Raw genomic sequence first — 20514 nt, 5'->3', positions numbered from 1 at the left:
GTGTGCTGGGCGTCTACAAGTGCGCGACGTTGTTGCAAACCTATGGGCATGGGTAAGGTTTGATGTGTGCATGGATCAAGCAAACCACGCAGAGCTTGTGAGCTTTAACTACGTCGTCTCGGTGCGATGACACACCAGCCACTCATCCTTCAGAAGAGTTGGTTATCCGAGCAATAGGTGGGTCGGGTAATATGATTGTTCTTTGAATAGGAAAGGGTGTCCACTAACCTATAAACATCTGGCCACACTACGGTAACAGAAGGTTCTTCGAAATGTTGGTAAACTTCCCAGGCAGGCAATATCAACAAGGCCTGGGACCTGGTGAATACATTTCAATTGTCATACCTAGGTTTTACAATGCCTCTTGATGCGAATGCCTGTTATACCGCGATGCACTGTATTGTTTCACTATTTCGATGTTTTCTTTTTTAATGGTAGTTCTTGCATTAAGACGCTTCATAAGTGGGATAAGGGTTTTCCCTCGCTCGCCGTTTTACATTTTCAACCAAAACTTCGGAGACGTGTTTTATCCTATATTATAAACCTATTCATTGGGATCTCTATTAAGTAAGAGAGTTCTTTCTATAGGCATTAAAACCTATTGTGAGGTTTTACATTTCAAAGCAAAACCCATTATGAGGTTTTATTTTCGTTCGGGAGGTTTTACTTTGAATGTAAAACCTCAAATCCCAGGTTTAACCAAGTAACTGAAAAAATGACAACAAGTAGCAATTCAAAATTTTAATTCAATTAAAATTGAATGTCATGTGTACAGTTCCTATCATTCTTATAGGTTGTTGATTTCGATACACATATTTCCAAACGTTTATCAAGTTCTTCATCGGTTAATGGCTTTCCAAATCGATAAGAAAAGTCATTGCTTTCTTCAGTGAATGAAGACTGGGTAACAAAATGAAAGTCGTCGTTGCTCATCTTTCCACTTCAGAGTCTCTGGTGAAAGGACAGCGAGCTTTCAAAACACGTGCTTTTAAACAAGTGCTTATCAATGCTGCACAATTTGCACGTGCAGTAACTGCTAGCCGTTACGTCACAACTACCTCTATGTAACAGTTGGATTGTTTAAAGTCGATAATCTTGTAAAGCAAAAAACACCTTTAAAATTTGCGAAATTTCGTTTTGAAAAGTTTAAAAGAAGTGGAATATTGCAACACAAACATTTAGAAACCGAAAATTTCACTTTCATTTAAAAGCAAGTATTTTAGTTGTGTTTTGTTGTTGACACATCCAAGTGCTCTTGAACGCCTGGCAAGTCAGCGAATTTCACGTGCACGTTATGATATCATGTCTTCAAGGAAGCGCTATAATTAAGGGCCTCATTTATAGATGCTCGTTATAACATTTCATCAATTTAGACGCTTCGCCCCCTTGGTTTTTCCCTCTCCCCAGGGCGTGCTCTGTCTACCAAAACCTCGTAAGCGTGTTTTCTCCAATACCCAAGTCTAGTTTTCATATAGGCAACTGGGCACTCTTGATGGGAAGATTATTCCTCACACACTATCCGAAGATTTGCTCTCATTGACCTTCCTAGATTGGGGCAGTCTCGATTCTTTAAAACAACATGTAAAAAATGTCTCAAATTACCGCGAACAAGCAAACAAGAAAACAAGCAAAATACAACCAAAAATGAAACTTTGTTCTATGATTACGAAACGTATATCGGAATTGTTCTTGTGTTTTCTTTATTTAATTCCTATTTGAAACAATCCCATCGGAATATAAATTTTCTTGCGTTCTATTTCCGCTTTGTTAAAAGGTTTATACTATTTGCAACTGAAGAAATGAGCCTGGCAGTTGCCTGGCAATACGTTATAAGAGAATGAGAAGCAAAACAGACCAAACCAAATATTTGCTGTGGTATGAGCTTCGCATGGATTTTTATTTATTCGTTTATTTGAAATCAATTGCATAAGAGAGCGATTGTGGCCGAGAACAACATTGCTCACTTTAGCGATTCGAACCTGAAATGTCCTGCTGCTTAGGAAGTTTATTACGTTCTGCAGATGCTTGACAAAGCTACCTCCCTATAAAAACACGCTCCCAAGCTCCTTCCTAGCGCGTGACACCTTCGTTACACTCTCGTTATTAGAGAGCTCCGCGAGCAGACTATCGCTGTGAGGAGCTTGTCTCGGTATTAGAGAGCTCCGCGAACGGGATATCGCTGTGAGGAGCTTGGGCGATTTCAATTGCACAATGTCGCAAAATGTTGCAGTGGTGTGAGCAACTTTCATCCCAAGTGCACGAAAAATACAATATACAATTTGTGTGCAGATATGAGAAGTTGTGCTGAAGCCTCATGACTGTCATCTAATTTGGTGAAGTACTATACAACTTTTGTCTTGATTGTCACCATTACTTTTACGAGCGCTTTGGTTAGTGAGGGAGGAAATTCTTAACTTGTACAAACATTTTTTTAAGAAACTACATTTTATACATTCTCCATGGGTGATAATGTTCATAAGAGTGTTAAGTTTGACTTGTATGTATAATGCCGTAGTTCCCCGTGGGTACCTGCACTGAAATGTTACATTAAAAGAATGAAGTTCACATAAGTCCTCGATACATATCTAAAATGCCATTTAAAGATATATGGGTAGTATCTACAGCCAAACTCTGTGACCTGTCTAGGAGTGTAACACTTAATCAAATTGTCACTGCATTAACAGTGTGCATGGTCCAATGCGAATACATTAATGATAAGATCAGGTATTGTGGATGAAGTAAAGGACTGCCAATAGGTTCGAGATAATCAACTACTTTGACTATCTATAGTTAGTAAATTGCCATTCTTTCTTGTATAAATTCATTATTCATCCTGTTTGAAGAGTCACATTCATATTGTTACATTTACCTCTGTCATGAATATGTTATATGCCTTTTACCACAGTATTGTTGATGAAATTTAGAAACATTGTTTGTGTGTAGTATAGGCATCACGTAATTCTTTCACATTACTATAGTTAATCTGTCGGATTAACTATAGTAACATCAAAGAATTTGGTGGTCCTTAACTTGTGTTGAGTAATATATGTATATGCTGTTATGATACTAATACTCAGAACACTACTACATGTTTGAGCAGAGACCATATAATTTGGTCTCTGGTTTGAGGAAAGGAAATCTTATCCAAAAAGTACTGTTTTCAATTTTTCACAATGTTTCCTCTTCCAACCAATTAACAACAGTTTTCTGCTTCCTGACACCATTTGTTTGTTTAATTCTTTAGGGGACGACATATTTCTGATGGCAGAGACCAAGAAACCTGAAGCTAGGTACTTCATTGCTAAATGTGCCAACATCGCATCTCTGAAGAAGTGTTGTGTTTCTGGCATCTGGGCCTGTAGAGACAGAACCAACTCTCAAGAACAGCCCAGAACCATTCTGTCTCAAGGCCTCAGAGAGGGTCGTGTGGTGTTGATATTCAGTGTAAACAACTGTCATGGTTGGCATGGTTACTGTGAGATGATTGACAGGCCCGGGCACTATGAGCCAGATGACAAAGAAGAGAAAGGCCAAGTAGATGGAGAATCAGGGGAGACAATCCAATGGCATTATTTTCGAGTTGTATGGAAATACTTATTTCTGCGTGAATTCAGTGAGCAGTGTGTTCCATTTACAGAGACTGAGTTCTTGCTTCCAGATGGTACACCTGTGAATAAGTCAAGAAACTGGCAAGAGCTGCCACCTGGTATTGGTGAGAAAATGTGCCATCTTGTTGAGAGTTTATACAGTGAATTGACATTGAAACGTAAACAAAAAGAGAATGAAAAGACAGCTCAACGTCCACCACCCTTTCTGGAATCAGATGACTGTGGGAGTGTGAATGATTATTGGGCAAGTGTTGTTGAGAAGGTTGAGAGGGAGCTGGGCAGAGTTCATTTAGCATGTCCATTTGGAAGTCAAAGGTGTGCATCTATTTTGGCTGAAGAGGTTGTTGTCAGCACAGGTACTACAGATATGTACCCGAGGTACCCTAGGATGAGTCCATTCCTCATTGCGCTGCACGCTTAACCAGTTCTTTGACACTGAACATGAAAGAATTTTTTAGTTTCTGGATCGGAACTGTCAACCTGTGGTGTGAGATGCATTCCAGCGTGCTATATAAAAAAACAGCATACACAGTGACAAATGTACAGTACTTTAGTATTCCGCAATGCAATGCAAAGCACTCCAGCATACACTCGTAATAAGACAAACCAAAACTACAACTTGCACCAGTTTCAGGTTGAGGAATGTGGACTCGTCCACTATTTAGGGTACGGGGTACTTTTCTGTATTCTGAATATGTACTTAGGGTACATATCTGTCATACCTGTGTCGACAACGACCCCTATATTTTGCTTTTGTGAAGTGACAAATGACATTGGTTACACCATTTATTGTCCAAAACTGGCTTCCACAGGAGATATCGCTTGGGTGAGATCAGGCAATATCTCCTACAGTGAAATTGTATAACAATGGTTTGCAGACCATTGTGACATCATCAGGACGCTACAATCAAATGACATCACTGAAGCTGGTTAGCCGTAGTTTTTACGACTCAAGACATTGGTTATAACTGTTTACAAACTGAACAAGTTGGTAGAATGATTTTGGATGATAAATAAAATATCACCCTTGTGTCCTTTGATATAAGATCAACAATTGTTGATAAAATTTAAAACCTTCCTCAGAGTTTTAAACAGTTATCAACCCGTGTTGATATATTTGATATCAAAAGACCCTTTGGTGAGATTCTCTATATAAGTGTTATTATCTACAATTTGAGCAAATCCTTGATTTTGCATCATATCACCATTCTATTTTTATAGATACCATGGACAAGGAGCTTCACAATTCACCAATATATCAATGCTTCATGATGTTACACCTGTCAATACAAACACCATACTTCTCCTATTTCATGGATAATTTTTTAAGAAAGTATGTTTTCAAAATGTAATATTTGCAAACTACACAGGCTAACACTGAGTATTTGCTTATTTCTAAACAAAATGCTAAATCTGATTGCATAATATTAAAAGAACGAACCTATGTTAATGCAAGATTAATACAAAGTGGTTGATAGAAGCAACCTCTTGTCAGCTGAGCCACAAGGAACAAGGAGTAGATCACACAAGAATGCTGTATGTATCCTGATAGTTATCGCAATCACTCTGGTATCTCTACCACTGAATCGTTGCAGGAGGTCCTCATGACACCCTTTTCCTGGACCCATCTGTTACCATAGTTTCAAACGGATTCAGAAACTTCCCATACAATTTCTTTCGCACATGAGTGTAGTTTGATTAGAAGGCTTTTCAGTTTTGTGTATTCCATGTTTTAACAAAACAGTTTTTTGTGTAGGGTCATCTTTGTTGTACACTCATGGTGACCATTCTTCCCTTCAGATACAATCTGGCTGGGCCGGAGAGCGACATCGATGTGTTTATTGTGTATCAGGCGGACACAGCAAGTCTCCTGGGCTTCAATCCTCCAAAACAGACAATCAAGGTAGTGTCCCGAGTCATGCCTTCATTCTGGGTGGGCGATGGGGGCTATGCAATGTTGCTATCTTATTCTGATTCTTTCTTGGAAAAATAAAACACTTCAGTCTCATTTTCTTCAACTATGAGATCAATGTTAGAATTTGGTAGAGTAAGTACCATTTTCCATATTTTAGTACTGACTTTTGGGAGTTGTCTAGCAAATTGTTTCTGGGACCTTTAATTCTGGTTAGAAACCATGGCAGCACAATTACGTGATGAAAAGAAAACTCATCCATTAAAATCCAGACAATCTTCATGCATAGAAATAAATAATAAACCTGGATTATTTTACCAGACAAAATCACCCAGGGAAAAATCATTCTAACTGCATGTTTTTAATGACCAGCTTACTGATTAAAAACATAAGGAAGAGAATATATGGATGTCAACTTCTTTATTATGAGAAACACAACATTTCGGAGTATATGCTTACTCCTTCATTCACCTGATGAAGGAGTGAGCATATATTCGGAAACGTTGTGTTCCTCATAATAAAGAAGTTGACATCCATATATTCTCTTCCTTATGTGAATCACTTCTTAATGCCTTTCAAAGACCAGAGTTTTAAACATGTCTTGACATGTTTCAGAACAGTGACCGAGAGCGATGTGACTACACAATTCTTGAACTGCACCGTTACTGTGAGCTGCTCTGTGGGGGAGACCCACGGTGTGTGGAGACTCTGTACATGAACCAGTCTACTGTCATCCATAGCTCCCCACAGTGGAGGCAGCTCACACAGCTTGCGCCACTCATGCACACAAGGTCAGTCACAGATCCATCTGTATTATGCTACGATAATGTGAAATGAAAATAACCCAAGATTTTGTGTCCACTGTTCTTAAGAAATAGTAAATGATATGTATAAAAGATTGTTTTGTTTTTTGTTGTTTAACGCTGCACTCAGCAATATTCCAGCTATATGACGGCGGTCTGGAAATAATCGAATCTGGACCAGACAATCCAGTGATTGCAATCATGAGCATCAATCTACGCAATTAGGATACGATGACATGCATCAAGCAAGCCTGACCACTTGATCCCATTAGTTGCCTCTTATGACAAGCAGTCGCCTTTCTATTCTACCCTGATATTTACGGGTCGATATGTATAAAAATCTTTATACTAATTTAAAAAACAGTTATCTGTCAGTACTGTTTTGCAGTTGCTCTATGGTGGTGTGACATACAAATTTATTGTTTACATTCATTAGTAGCAGTACTGTGAATGATGAACCAGGTGACTGAGTACAAATAAGTACTGTGTATTTGCATAAGTTTCTGTCAATATATATCCCATCCCTCTCCTACAATGGTTTTTTTAATAATGCTTCCTTTTTCTGATTAACCTATAGTTATTTATTCTATATTCTTTACCACACGTAGACAATGTCTGGACAAGTATTTACGAGATGCTCAGGGGTCAAATGGGGTCAAACAGTACAGAAAGTGGTGTGATGAAAACCCAGGTCACAGTGACCTTCCAGCTAAGATCAACAAGCTCTGTTACATCATCATCCGACTTCTCCAGAATGCAAGGTATTATATTAAGGAGTATGATTCTGATGATGAAGGTGATTGTGGTATAGATAGTGGTGGTGGTGGTGATTAATGGTAGTAGCAGTAGCATCATCATCATCATCATCATCATGTGGGAACGGAGAAAGGTTATCACTTAAAACCTAAATGCCTCATGGGTAATCTGATGAAGATTTGAGGACATCTCTGTCAGAGGTCGCATCAGGTGAACTTTCCAGTCTAGTCTAGGCAATCAAAATGGATGTTTCTATATTTATTAGGAGTGACTGACACATTCAGACAAGCATATCTGATTTCTGTATCTCGAAAACAAAAAAAATGACAAATTTCATACGTAGATAGATAAAACAATTATATAATTGTGGATTTTTTATACACCCTGTCATTTCTGAACTCCATGGCATCGACACCCAGAAGGAAGTACCATCAAAGGTAAACAAATGAAGCTGAATCATTTTGGAAACCTGAGATCTGTTTGGCTCAGGAACCCATATAAATTGGGTGTTCAAAGTTCTTTCTGAGATGAGTTTAGAGTTCACATGAGATGTCGGAGTAAATGATTGGATTTCATTGAGATTGTAATCACACAAAATGGGTTTAGAATGACTTCAATTCGAATTGCTTGGACTCACAATTTGGAGAATAGTCCATTTTATGATCTGTCTTGTCAGAGATGTGGTGAAGAAGGGACCTATCCGTGTATTCCGTGAAGAGGGGAGTGAGGAGAGGAGAGTCATCCTGTCTGTCCGCCGTGGGGAACTTACAGCCAGTCAGGTGCTACAGAATATACACAGGTAACGTAGTAGGGTAGGATATGTAACTATCTTTGAAAAATAGGGAAAATTATAGTATAGGTCCTCAACACGCAATGTTGAGAGCTAACTAAATTTCAGTGGTCAAGATGTGTGACAGGACTGAGTGTTTGTCATCATTGCCCAATGGTTGTTATTATTGCCCATGCTTTCAATATAGGAAAGCTGTTATATTGCTAACTAAGGTATAAAATAGCCCTCACTAACTTCACAATGAAAAGTATCAGTTGATGTTAGTAGGTTATGTAAGACAATTCCTACCATGGTGCTTGTTCTTGTTGTAAGATGTTTTGCCAAAGCAGTAAATGATGTTCAAATGTCAGATGCATTAGACATTGTGTAGGGTATGTGTAACGAAACCCCAATGGCGTCATATCACAATGAGAACAAAGAATGGTGATTTACATGGTTTGCACAGGCTTAAAGGTGTAAAATTAGATATGGTGCCTTGAAAGGTCTTCAACTTGAATCTGCCTTGAAAAAGCCTTCAGTTGATAAAATGCCTTTTCTTTGGCAACCATGGTTACAATGACATTATTTCTTCAGTAATGTTTTAAAACATCAAAGGCAAAACACCAGTTCATAACTGGTTTGTTTATTAATATACTAACTTTAGTATAATGAATTGTGTATTTGGATTTACATATGGCACCATTGAATTACTCTAGCAAGGCCAGGCCGGTGGATGTAGTGATATGTATGCCATCTGCCATCAGACTACAGCCACATAAACAAATATAATAAGAATTGTTGAAATTTAAATAAAAGGTTGCAATTTGAATTCATCAAAAGTAAATGCAATCTTGCAAGGTTATAATTGTCCTTTTCTGACAGAGTGAATGAGTAAATGGTAGGGCTCTATGCTGTGTTTATTTTCTATCTGTTTTAGAACAATTTGTTCAAGGCATCCGTTTACATTAACTGTCGACCATTGTAGTTCATGAATGTGTGGTAGGACTATGTTCATTCTAATTTTCATGAAGCAAAGAAACAAGGCATCATAATTAGTGAATTTATTTTGGAATATGTAGCTTTTTGTTCATCTGTAGTTGGGGGCATGAGTGGAACTGTCGTCTTAGGCACCACGATTCAAATTGCATTCCTTGGGCATGCCAGAAATGCCATAAAAATTTGAGACCTACTTCACTTCGGGCTTTGCTCCCACATTAAGCTGACGCATGGAGTTATAACTGGAACAGGGTTCAAAGCAGTGTTAACACCCAACTCACCCACTCACTCACTCATCTGTAGGTACTGTTGTCAAGTTTTGGGCAATAAGATTTTGCAGGGCAGGTAATTAGTTGTGAGGCAGGCATGGAGGAAATATGATGGTTAATTATGGTAAAATTACGTTTTTCAGTCTACAGGAAGAAATAGATAAGGGTCGGGATGATCTCACCACAGACAGTCCAGCAAGTTCAGTGGAGAAGTGGCTCCTTCAGCAAAGATACTGTAATTTTACTGAAAACTTTCCCCTGGCCAAGAAGAATGAATAACAGTCACAAGCTGTGATAGCAAGGTTATATCATACCTGGATATTATGACATTTATATATATATAAATGATGCCATAAAAAACACTTTTTATGATGTTATAAAGTCATAAATTGTACAATAAAAGTTTGTGAACCATCTAATGTGCAGTTTTGTGTTTACACCCCATCTAACCCACGTGGTCAGGAATATGTAGGGCCCCAATACCTCATACTTTTTGTGAAAGCCATCTAAAGCGTTGTTCTATGTTGTTTGATGCTGCACTCAGCATTATTCCAGCTATATGACAATGGATGACATGCAATCAACTAATTCACCGAGACTGACCAGCTGTTACATTTGGTAATTTCTTACGACGAGCATAGGTTATTGGAGGCCTATATTCTTACCTGGAACCCCCACATGTAAAATGAGTGTTGGGTGGTCAGGTTCTGACTTGGCTGTTTGTGCTTCATAATGTCCCGATGGTATGGATTGATGCTCATGCTTTCAATCACTGGTTTGTTGAATATTTACAATATCTTGAATATTGATGACTAAAATAAACAAATCGAAAACAGCTAGATTCAAGGTTTCTATCTGGTAGGTTACCTATTTAATCTGAAGTGTAGCCAAAATAATAAATAATCAGTGGTTATTGGGTTAGAAAGTTTTTCTATGCAAAATGACCACCCCCAAAGAAACAAACACAAGCATGGGTGCAGCTGTTTGGAAAGTATGGTGCATGTTAGGATCACATGTAAATATGCAACTATTGGATGTATGCAAATAATCTGCGAAGCATTTTGCACATGAAAGTCATATCACCAAATGGGTTAGTTACTGTGTTGTAAATTTTTAAACTGTAACCATAAAACGAAAGTATGATTCCAAAACACCTGCACCCCTCATACAGTGTGTCACCCTGCAACAAATCCCTTCTAATTTTGACTGGCAAAATCGTAACCTGTCTCAAAATTATGACTAGGTTCTTTTTATCAGAACAGTTAAAACATGTCCATTTTTAGTATAGTATTCACGACTGTCCTTACGTCCGTCCGTACGTTGGTTGCCGCGATATCTCAAGAACTAAACACTGGATTGTCTTCATATTTGGAACTATGGTGTATATACAGACTCCGCAGAGACCAGTCGGTTTTGGTGACCTTGACCCCATTTTCAAGGTCACAGCAGGCAAATCTGCTTTTGGAGTTGGAAAACGGTGTTGCCGCGATATCACAAGAACTAAACACTGGATTGTCTCCATATTTGGAACTATGGTGTATATACAGACTCCGCAGACACAAATCGGTTTTGGTGACCTTGACCCTATTTTCAAGGTCACAGCAGGCAAATCTGCTTTTGGAGTTGGAAACGGTGTTGCCGCAATATCTCAAGAACTAATCGCTGGATTGTCTTCATATTTGGAACTATGGTGTATATACAGACACCGCAGACACCAGTCGGTTTTGGTGACCTTGACCCCATTTTCAAGGTCACAGCAGGCAAATCTGCTTTTGGAGTTGGAAAACGGTGTTGCCGCGATATCTCAAGAACTAATCGCTGGATTGTCTTCATATTTGGAACTATGGTGTATATACAGGCGGGGGACATTTCGTCACTTTGTGCCAATACTTGTTGAACTTAGTTTTAAATTAGATGGACTTTGAAACACATCAAATCTTGATTAAACCAGTGCTAGAATCATGACACTGCTAATGGAACATGACATGTACTTCCATTGCAAGAATATGTTCACTGGTCATGTAAAGAATGATTGGCTGTCCCTCACCTCTAATCCCACCTTCTCACATAGCATTGGTGAGCGAGTTGCTCTGAACAGCTTCAGGTATATCACATCATGTCAGCTAAATGCAGTAAGAAAGACACAAGAAATTGATGTTTAGTGGGTACCCATAACCTTGGATGGCTGACAAACCAATATTCATAGTCAGGACACATCTTGGATTCTAACCCACAGCCAGTGGCATTCGTGACAAACTTGTGCCATCCAGGCCAAGCCAAATAGAGACCTTGCAGGAGACAGGAAGATGCGAATGGTGATGAATGGACCAGTTGATCCGGGCGCCTCAGGAACACAACTCTTCAGAACTGAGGCACTTCGTCTTAGACCACTGGGCAACCACTGCCCCCATCACACACCATGAATAACAAATTCATATTGAAATTCATAAATAGATTTATTTACAACAGAATCAGCCTCGTGAGACTTTCTTTATCACACACACATATTCTCATGTCAGGAAAAGTATTTACATATCTATGTGCAACATCTTCAGTATATGTACATACATACCTACATGATGAGAAGTATCAATTAAATGATACATAGTTTAAGTCCATTTTTAATAACTTCCCCTTATTTGTGTACACCATCTTTCTTTTATGCAATGTTTCCAAGCCAGTGAAAGTGCCGGATATTACCATTTGTAAAGAAGGTACTAATGATGTTCATTATGTTTGAATATCATTTCCCCAATTTTACTCGAAAACAAAATAGCAATAACTGTTATTTCACACCAATGTGTTTTGGATGCCACATGCATATATTATGCCATTTACAATTTTTATAAATTGATATATGTAATTGTATAATCAGAATAAAAGTGTAAAATGCAATATTCTATAAAATGTGTCAATGTACAATATTAATTAAAAAGTGTTAAAACCCAAATAAAATAGTTGACAATAGGTCTAAATTTACTGCAAGATCAGCAGTGTTTACATTGTGACACTTTACAAAGAGAAAACAAATCTGTTGATTTACGGGTTAAAGCCTAAAAAGGTTCACTCCTCTGAAATTAAACCAGCAAATTTTATCACATAATTGCCATACCAACCTATCTCAGAAGTACCATCCAAACCGGCCGTTTAACATCTTGCATGTGTCCAAACATATTACACAATGATGGGTTTCTTGCTACCAACATTCTGATACTCAGTGTTGTACATCTTGGGTGCAGTCATGACAGACTTGGTGCCGGCAGTAGGGAGGGTGTAGGGCGTGTCCACTGGACAGTAGAAGTTCTCCCTCATCCGAACGTGTGATGGACGTATGTACAAGTCTGAGTATTCAGTCTTCAAGCCCCTGGTGCATGAAGAAAGATAAACATTACATGTCTGCCACTATGTGTATCGCATGCATCATACACGTGGGGTTGGTTCCACAAAGCGGTTCTTAGCGCTAAAATGATGGTACGACCCACACTTTTATATTGACTTAGAGCTAAGATCGCTTTGTAGACGTGGCCCCGATGGAAACTATTTTGGATATTTCAAGCAAATTCTTCACTATTTCCAGATGCTTTGAACTGTTATTTGAATGAAGACATGCTGAACACATTCGGAACACCTTGCTGAAGCTTTGATTCTTGGCGTAAATGTTAACTTCCAGCATCATTCAACTCATATAACGTTGTTTGTTTGTTTGTTTTTTAAACCACGCTAGGCAATATTCCAGCTATATGACGGCAATCTGTAAATAATCGAGCTTGGACCAGACAATCCAGTGATTGACATCATGAGCATGTATCTACGTAATTGGGATACGATGACATGCATCAAACGTGTCTTGACCACCCAATCCCATTAGTCGCCTTGTAAAATAAGCATGGGTTGCTGAAGATCAATTCTAACCCAGATCTTCACACGTCTCAATCCTATAAAATTGTTCACCAATGTGAATTAAACTGACCATGAAGTACAACGATATTTCAGAAATATGCAAATCGATATTCTCAGTTATAGAAAGGCTTCAAAGATGGTGGAATATATTTATAAAAGTGTATGTTAAAAGTTGGTACTTAATTTAAGATATTTTGCAATATTGACCCCATAGTGAAAAGTTCAAATAAAACTGTCCTCATTCACCCTCTCCTGTAAATGTCACTACAATATTGTATACTCTTTCTTCCCCTGGCGTATAGATCACTCAAGTAGTACATGCAGGTTGTCAGTGAAATCAAATCATACATGGTGTGATATACTTACGAGTGAGGTACTGGCACCATTGCTTTTGGCTGACGGGGGATCTTTGTAGCTGTAGGGAATACCATTGTATCTCTCATAGGCAGGGGCTCTCGGGGCACGGAATCTTTAGGGAATGGGCTAGAAGAAAAGACAGTTTAGTAAATATGTGTCTGTATAGTATAGTTATACAGTAAATGATAAGGTAAGGTGAGGTGAGGCGAAATGGGGTTTAAAGTCGCGTCCATGATTATTGCACTACTGTTATGCATTAGCCAGTAACTATATTTAATCAGCTACTTTGATACAAAACTGCATAAACATTGTAAACTGTACAGTTGTGCAGCATACTCATTTCTTGTTGTCACAATGTACTGCACTTACTAATTTATTTTCAGAAATCATTGTTTAAATAATTCTTTCCTAATTTAAAAAAAAATAACTTGATAATTGAAATGAGTGAGTGAGTTTAACACTGCTTCAACAGTATTTCAGTTATGTTGTAGGATGTCAGTATATGTGGAAGGAATGAGTGAGTGAGTTGGGTTTAATGCCGTTTTTAACAGTATTCCAGTTATATCACGGCGTGTCAGCTTAATGTGGGAGGAAAGTCCTAAGCAATGCAGGTCTCAGACGTTTACCACTTCAGAAAAATCCACGAGCACGGGTATGGTGGTGACAAACCTAGAAACATAATAAGGGCAACTGGGATTCAAACCCACGATCATCAGTTTCTGGCGTGCCTAAGGGACCCACCTCTGCACAGCGAATCGCAGCGCCTTAGACAACTGGGCCACCTGTGCCCCCCATATGTGGAAAGACAGCTCAATATTAGGAGCACAGGGCCTTGTAAGGCAAAGATAGCAGATACAAGAAATATAGTCACTACTAGTGTCATAGTTCTATATAAAAGGATCCTTTTATATAGAATTAAGACACTGATAGTGTCATGTTGTAACTTTTATATAGTACTGAGACCCTGGTAGAGACCATATATCTTGTAGCTGCTACTTTTTGCATTACAAGGCCATGTCATTAGCAGGTCAAAGACGCATTTACTGAAAATCACAGGTATGGTGCTGACAAACCAAAGTTCATAATCTGATGAATCTCAGATTCAAACGAACTAACAGCAAATCCTGACTTCCAAGGGACATAACTCCGAACTAATAGCAATGCCTTAAATCACTCGTCCTCCTGTGCCATTTGATAATACATGTATAACCTCAACTTCATCAAAATATTATCAAACCAAATAAACAGACATAAAACAGATTTGTGAAAATAAAACTCAAGTTTAGCTGGTTTTCACTAAGTTGTACAAGTTCATCCATCACCGTGACTCACTTGTGTTTGAGGCCATGACCCCAGGATTTGGGCATGTCCTCACACTGCCAAGTTGTTGCTATGTCTTTCTTGGGATATTTTTTGAGCTCATCGGGTTTGAATGAACGGTGATCTTTCTGCGTGGTTGACAGGTAGGGGTCAAGAAGGGACAGTACTCCCTTGTCTCGCACATAGAATGGCTTGCCTTGGAGCTTGGGATTTTGTGTAGTTGCACGGCCATACTGAAAGAAAAACGTACCATTCTTAGACCAAAACATAGCAGGGCCTCCAAAATCAAGAAAAAATACCCTGCATGAAAGAATTTCACTACTGATTTTAGACACAAAAAAATTCTGATTCTTGTAGCAGTTTTCAATCTGAAGAAATGGGACAACCAATCATTACCTCGCCTCAGAATGATTTCTAAGAGCAAACATACTATTTTCAGTAAAACTTTAAGGTCTGTTAAGAACTACCTCAGTAAGTCAGTCAGAATGATTGCACATCATAATACTTAAAGTACAAGATGTCAAAATGGCCAACCTGATAAACGGGACGGGAGATATTTCCCAAGATGTTAGTCATGAACCTGCAGCGTTTACAAGTGTTAATCATCATTTAGCAATTGGCCCAAAATTGAAAGGTGATTGTAAAGATGTGTCAAATAGATACATGTACTACGGTAAATTCATAGATTGCTGTAGACTGTCACTGTCATTCTAGACACGGATCAGTCGAAGCGAGGAACGATCATGCAGCCAAACTCTTTAATGTTTGTCAGTGTATGCTAAAATGATGAGTTCAAGATTAAAGTGTTTAAATAATCAGAAACAACGCTTCTGTATGTATTCATGCCAGGGAATTCCCAGGGGTCCCCCAGGAATGTGTAAGTAGTCTGTCATTTCAAGAATACAGTCTCATGATAAACGTATGAACATCAAATTGTGTCGTTCATACACCTATGAACGTCAATTTCGTGGTCATGTGACCGACCTCTCAACCAGTGGAAAAGTTGTCTATCGTTAATAACCTTACATTTAAAATTATTGAGTTATGATATATTTGATATCAAAAGACACAAGGGTGATATTCTATTTATCATCAAAAACCACTGATGAAGAGTAATTAGCCATGTCTTGAGCAAAAAGATGCTGCTAACTGGCTTCATTGGTAGAGAAATTAGTGATGTCATTTGATTGTGATGTCATGTCACAATGGTGATGCAAATTCATTGTAGTAATACCTCCGAGGAGACATTTCTTGATCTTACCCAAGTGTTATCTCCTGTGCAAGACAGTTTGGGATCAGTAATACAACTTTCAAGGCATCAAGTATGTATATGAAACATTACTAACCAGAATATTCACAAAGCACAAAAGCCAAAGAAAAAATGGAAAATATGATCTTGCAACTTACATATCTTAATACAAAGTTTACAAAAATACAGCATGGAGGGAATTTCTGTCAAATGCTACATTGGTGATATTCATATAAGAAAATTCAAATTAACGGTCAAAATATCATTCCACTTTACAGTTCATCTGAGCACTGGATTTCTAATTAATAAAAGATGTAATTCATTGTCAAAAACGTATTGCCTAGGGGACTGTTCCACATAGAAACACATCTTACTTTTGTGCTAAGATGATCGTAACCTCCATACTTTAACTTATGTCTTACCACAGTCGTAGCGCAAAGATCGCTTGTGGGACAGAGCCCAGGATTTATTTCTTGCAATCACCAGATGTATGACTTACCTTTGAAGGCCCCTCCTTATGATGATCTTGTAGAATAAAGTTTTGAGGTCCAGCAAAATCTTCAAAGTGATATTTCTCCCTGATGCCAGGGGCAGCACAGAACTTGTCCTGCATCTCACTCTGCTGGTTCCCCATCGTCAGGGGTCTCCGCCACCCACCCTTGCCCAGCTGGAACATTCAGAGAAACGTTGCTAAGTAACATGCAGGACTAGGAAGAATGTAATTATTTGTTGTAGTACATGTGGAAAGAGAGTACCACTGACTTTTATATTTACAATATTAATAAACATTTAGTTTCGTTGCCATGTAAGCATGTAACTGACTGACATCATGTCATGTATTGTTAATCTCATTAAAATCGGATCGTAGTGTCCGCTATCACTACACAAAATGTAGCAGTTGCAAGCACTAAGATCTGATTATAATGAGATTGGAGTGCTGTGGAAATAATATCAATCCAGGGACATCTTAATACTTGCATACTAGCTCAAAACATCCAGAAAGCTTAACTCCAGGTACACATGCATTTTACTGTACACTTATCTGCCATGTTTAAATCTTGAAATTGACTATCAATGTTATTCATAAACATTGAAAATTAGACATAAAAATATTACTAACAAATAGAAGTTCCATAAAGTGCTTGTAGCAACCTCATCAGTGACATCTGTCAGGGTCCACATTTCAACAAACACATACGGGGTAGTATTTTTCATTAACTCAAAACCTTGGGGTGTGTAATAATTACATATAATTCTAAAAGCATTTGTTTAAGCTGTTGTGTGGAGGGCAAAAGCCCCAAACCCACTGTTATTTTAGCGGTCTGTTACAAATGATGTTTGAAAAACTTAGAAACAATTGTTCAGGTGGGAGGTTGTGCATATCCCTTACCAAAATAACAGAAGGTGTCCATGTCTTGTAAATTGCATTCTTGTGCAACTCTCATTTCTGTACCTTTACAAATTTATTGTATGAACTGTTAGGTGCTCTCACCTTCTCTGCCAGGTCCTTTACATAATTCACTTTCCAGTGTCCTGGAGCTTTCTTGTGAACAGTGTTGGCAAACACTCCTCCCGGGTATTTTCTGTCATGTGCATTTCCATATGTTGTCTGGAATATTTGATCTCTTGTGATTTCATCTGGTTTTGCAAGGTCTGATGGTAGTGGTTCTCTCATCTGTGTCTGTAAGCATAAATAATAAACATGATACACAGTAAAATCCTTTTGTGGCAGTGAATACAAAAACGTGTTTCTGGGAATCATGGAACATTGACTATTAGGGACTAGGTGGTATTGGTCTTTTAAAAGTGACTGAAGCCAGTTTACTCTCCGCAGGGCTTGCATTGTCGGATTCACTGTGCAGAGCTCTATTGTTTTGGATTAGGAATTGAATCAGACATGCGACATCACACTCAGAAATTGTTTCATGCATGATTTAAAAACGCACAGAACCAATTTTACAATGATCTAGTAGAATGACCAATCAAAATCCGATGATATCATGAAAATGTCCCATTACCATTTCTAGTCAAATCACTGCCCCATCACTGATGGCACAACCGTGCCATTTCAGGTAGGGTGCTAGCCGAGAGCCGTGAAGGGTCCTACAGTCCACATGACCCTACATTGCGTGATGTAGGGTCATGTCTTGACTGTAGGGGGCCCAGTTGTCTAAGGCGCCACGATTCGCTGTTCAGTGTTGCATCCCTTCAGCATGCCAGAAACCTATGATTGTGGGTTCGAATCCCGGTTCGCCTCAATAATGTTTCTAGGTTTGTCAGCACCATACCCGTGCTCGTGGGTTTCACCGAAGTGGTAAATGTCTGAGACCTGCATCACTTCGGGCTTTCCTCCCACATTAAGCTGACAGACAGTGATATAACTGGAAAACTGTTAAAAGCGGCGATAAACTCAACTCACTCACTCTTGACTGTAGGACCCCATTGCAGTTCTTGGCTAATAGGGTCCCTGAGGTTTTCTCCAAGTATTTCAGTGTTTGAACTCAATAATTGTCTGCTTTTAACATTAGTGGTATGACAAGGATACTTTGTAGGGGTGGGACGGGTAACTTGGGTACTCAGGTCGGGTGGGTACTGAGTAGGACCTGGGTACCCATCGGACTACCAGTTAATCACGTGATATTTAATGAACTCTATGGTTACACTATAATTGACTTATGTTTGCATTTCTTCTGACTTTATATGTTTGCATAAAGATAAAACTTCATTCAACTTCACTTTATGCATGACCAGAATGTTTTATATGAGTGTCTAAATACATTTTGCCAAGGCTACGGTCAAACTACTCCCAGTCGGACATTTGGACCTATCTCTTGAGACCTACAGCGGGTACCCAGGTAGAGTCGGTAATAGGGTGGTGGGTACCCGGGTTGTAAATTTGGACTCGTCCCAGCCCTAATACCATGACTTTTTTGCTTAATTTAGAAACACTGCACAAGATACCTAGATATTTATATCCCCTTAATGTGTCTGATAAAACACCATAACGAGAAGGGGGTATTATTATTTTTTTTAAATTGCAAAGGAATATATCATTCTATATGGTATATAATAAAGACAGGGACAGCGTAAACATTACCCATTACGTCCATTGTAATAACATATCGTATGTATAACAAATTTTGACGGTTAAATAGATATGATTAATGATGGCCTACCTGAAATTCAGAATTGGGAAAATAATATCCCGGCCTGTAATGATGGCCGACACCTGCGCTCGTTTCATGCCAATCCTGACGCCTCTCGCTGTTCACTTCCTTGAAGCTCATTTTTCTGGTATATTTGTCTTCCTCCCGATGAGATAGTGTTGCGTTTACATCGAATGATTTCTTGATACAACGTCGTCACCCCATGCACAACTCTTCCTTGGCAACGATGTAAACACAACGGTATTGTGGGTAACAGTCGGAAAACATCGGACACAGGCAGGGTTTTCAAAGCTCCATCCCAGCGCGTACTACCTTCGCGAAGATCACTAATGTGGTTGAAGTTGGTCACTGTGTGGAGTTCCGCTTTCCCCTTCGTTTAAACTGGTTCTTCTATTCTCAACGGTATCGTGGGAATGCTAACGGAGACAGGAACCCAGTTTATGCGCATTTGTCATTCCAACATATTGAAACATCATTGAACAAAATCCGAATGATTTCATAAGGTAAGTAACTCTATATGACTTAACATTTATCGGCGACCACTATCAAATCTAAGCAACATTTAAATGTATTTCCACTTTATTTTTAACCCATCAGGATCAAAGGTTTAAGTATGTTTGCAACACGGCAGATAATTTAGTAAATGTTTAACCGTCGTCTCCTTCAGTCTAGAGGATTTTATAAGATCTGATTTTCAGGAGATTGTGTCTCCTCAGAAACCACAGGGCTGGACCAATATGTTTCTGCTTTTCTTTAAACATTATTTATTGTCCAAAACATGGGGGAGGGGGGGCTAACCATGAGGACTTCACCTGCATGACTTTGGGTTCATACTGTGGTATAACTGAAATAGGGCTTTGAAGCGGCGTGTGCACGTGGTCAAAATCAGAACAAGCGTAAAATTAGTATTTTGTGTATTCACCTAATTGCCCATTTCGTTGTTCGCAATCGATCATGTGTTGTTGGTTGGTTTGGTTTGGTTTGGTTGGTATGTTGTTTAACACCGGACTAAGCAATATTCCAGCAAGCCTGACCACCCGATCCCGTTAGTCGCCCTTTGCGACACGCGTAATCGCCTTTTAGGGCAAGCATGTGTTGCTGATGACCTATTCTACCCCGGATCTTCACGGGTCGATCAGGTGTTGTAATCAATCAATATGTTGGATAAAAACTATCAGATATAAGTCTAATTGTATAGATCGTATCTCGGTACCATCACTGATCATAAACGAAGTTAATGCTAATGCAGACAACATTGCAACATGATTGTTTGATAGCCATTACTTAGAAGTTGACGGATGCCAAAGTAGAGCCAATTTATGGATAACAACTTCTCTATTTACTGTAAAGGCCCTACTGACGCGCAAGATTTACAGTGACGCGTCGATGCCAGAATTTTTTAATTTTT

The 20514-nt window shown here is 38.8% G+C and overlaps 2 protein-coding genes across 3 annotated transcripts; one reads left to right on the top strand and one right to left on the bottom strand.

Annotated features, from left to right (window-relative positions):
- The first annotated feature begins 2172 nt into the window (after positions 1-2172).
- On the top strand, positions 2173-9453 carry LOC124141033. Of its 2 annotated transcripts, none has more exons than XM_046508895.2 (7): positions 2173-2333; positions 3245-3923; positions 5409-5511; positions 6136-6311; positions 6932-7084; positions 7756-7878; positions 9257-9453. In XM_046508895.2, exons 2-7 carry the CDS (start codon positions 3262-3264, stop codon positions 9390-9392), a joined length of 1353 nt encoding a protein of 450 aa, XP_046364851.2. In that variant the 5' UTR covers positions 2173-2333; positions 3245-3261; the 3' UTR covers positions 9393-9453. The 2 variants fall into 2 exon arrangements, with proteins under 2 accessions (XP_046364851.2, XP_046364852.2); XM_046508896.2 differs by having other exon boundaries at positions 2173-2338.
- A 2097-nt stretch (positions 9454-11550) lies between these two features.
- On the bottom strand, positions 11551-19352 carry LOC124141034. The gene is made up of 6 exons (XM_046508899.2): positions 19116-19352; positions 17432-17620; positions 16439-16606; positions 14703-14923; positions 13380-13496; positions 11551-12477 (listed from the first exon to the last, which is right to left on the bottom strand). The coding sequence occupies exons 1-6, from the start codon at positions 19224-19226 to the stop codon at positions 12288-12290; spliced, it is 996 nt and encodes a 331-aa protein (XP_046364855.1). The 5' UTR covers positions 19227-19352; the 3' UTR covers positions 11551-12287.
- Positions 19353-20514: the final 1162 nt, after the last annotated feature.

The sequence above is a fragment of the Haliotis rufescens genome, unplaced genomic scaffold (genome assembly GCF_023055435.1).
Source record: "Haliotis rufescens isolate VD_foot unplaced genomic scaffold, xgHalRufe1.0.p SCAF_6, whole genome shotgun sequence".
Lineage (NCBI taxonomy): Eukaryota > Metazoa > Mollusca > Gastropoda > Lepetellida > Haliotidae > Haliotis > Haliotis rufescens.
Note: the sequence above shows the minus strand (reverse complement) of the source record. Positions and strands in the feature narration are given on the sequence as shown.

Coding starts and splice junctions, on each gene's coding strand:
- LOC124141033 (XM_046508895.2), top strand. CDS start 3,262: ATGGCAGAGACCAAGAAACCTGAAGCTAGGTACTTCATTGCTAAATGT. Junction 5,512..6,135: donor CTCCAAAACAGACAATCAAG/GTAGTGTCCCGA, acceptor GACATGTTTCAG/AACAGTGACCGAGAGCGATG. Junction 7,085..7,755: donor CGACTTCTCCAGAATGCAAG/GTATTATATTAA, acceptor CTGTCTTGTCAG/AGATGTGGTGAAGAAGGGAC.
- LOC124141034 (XM_046508899.2), bottom strand. CDS start 19,226: ATGAGCTTCAAGGAAGTGAACAGCGAGAGGCGTCAGGATTGGCATGAA. Junction 16,607..17,431: donor TAAAGGACCTGGCAGAGAAG/GTGAGAGCACCT, acceptor TGAATGTTCCAG/CTGGGCAAGGGTGGGTGGCG. Junction 12,478..13,379: donor ATGGTGCCAGTACCTCACTC/GTAAGTATATCA, acceptor TTCATGCACCAG/GGGCTTGAAGACTGAATACT.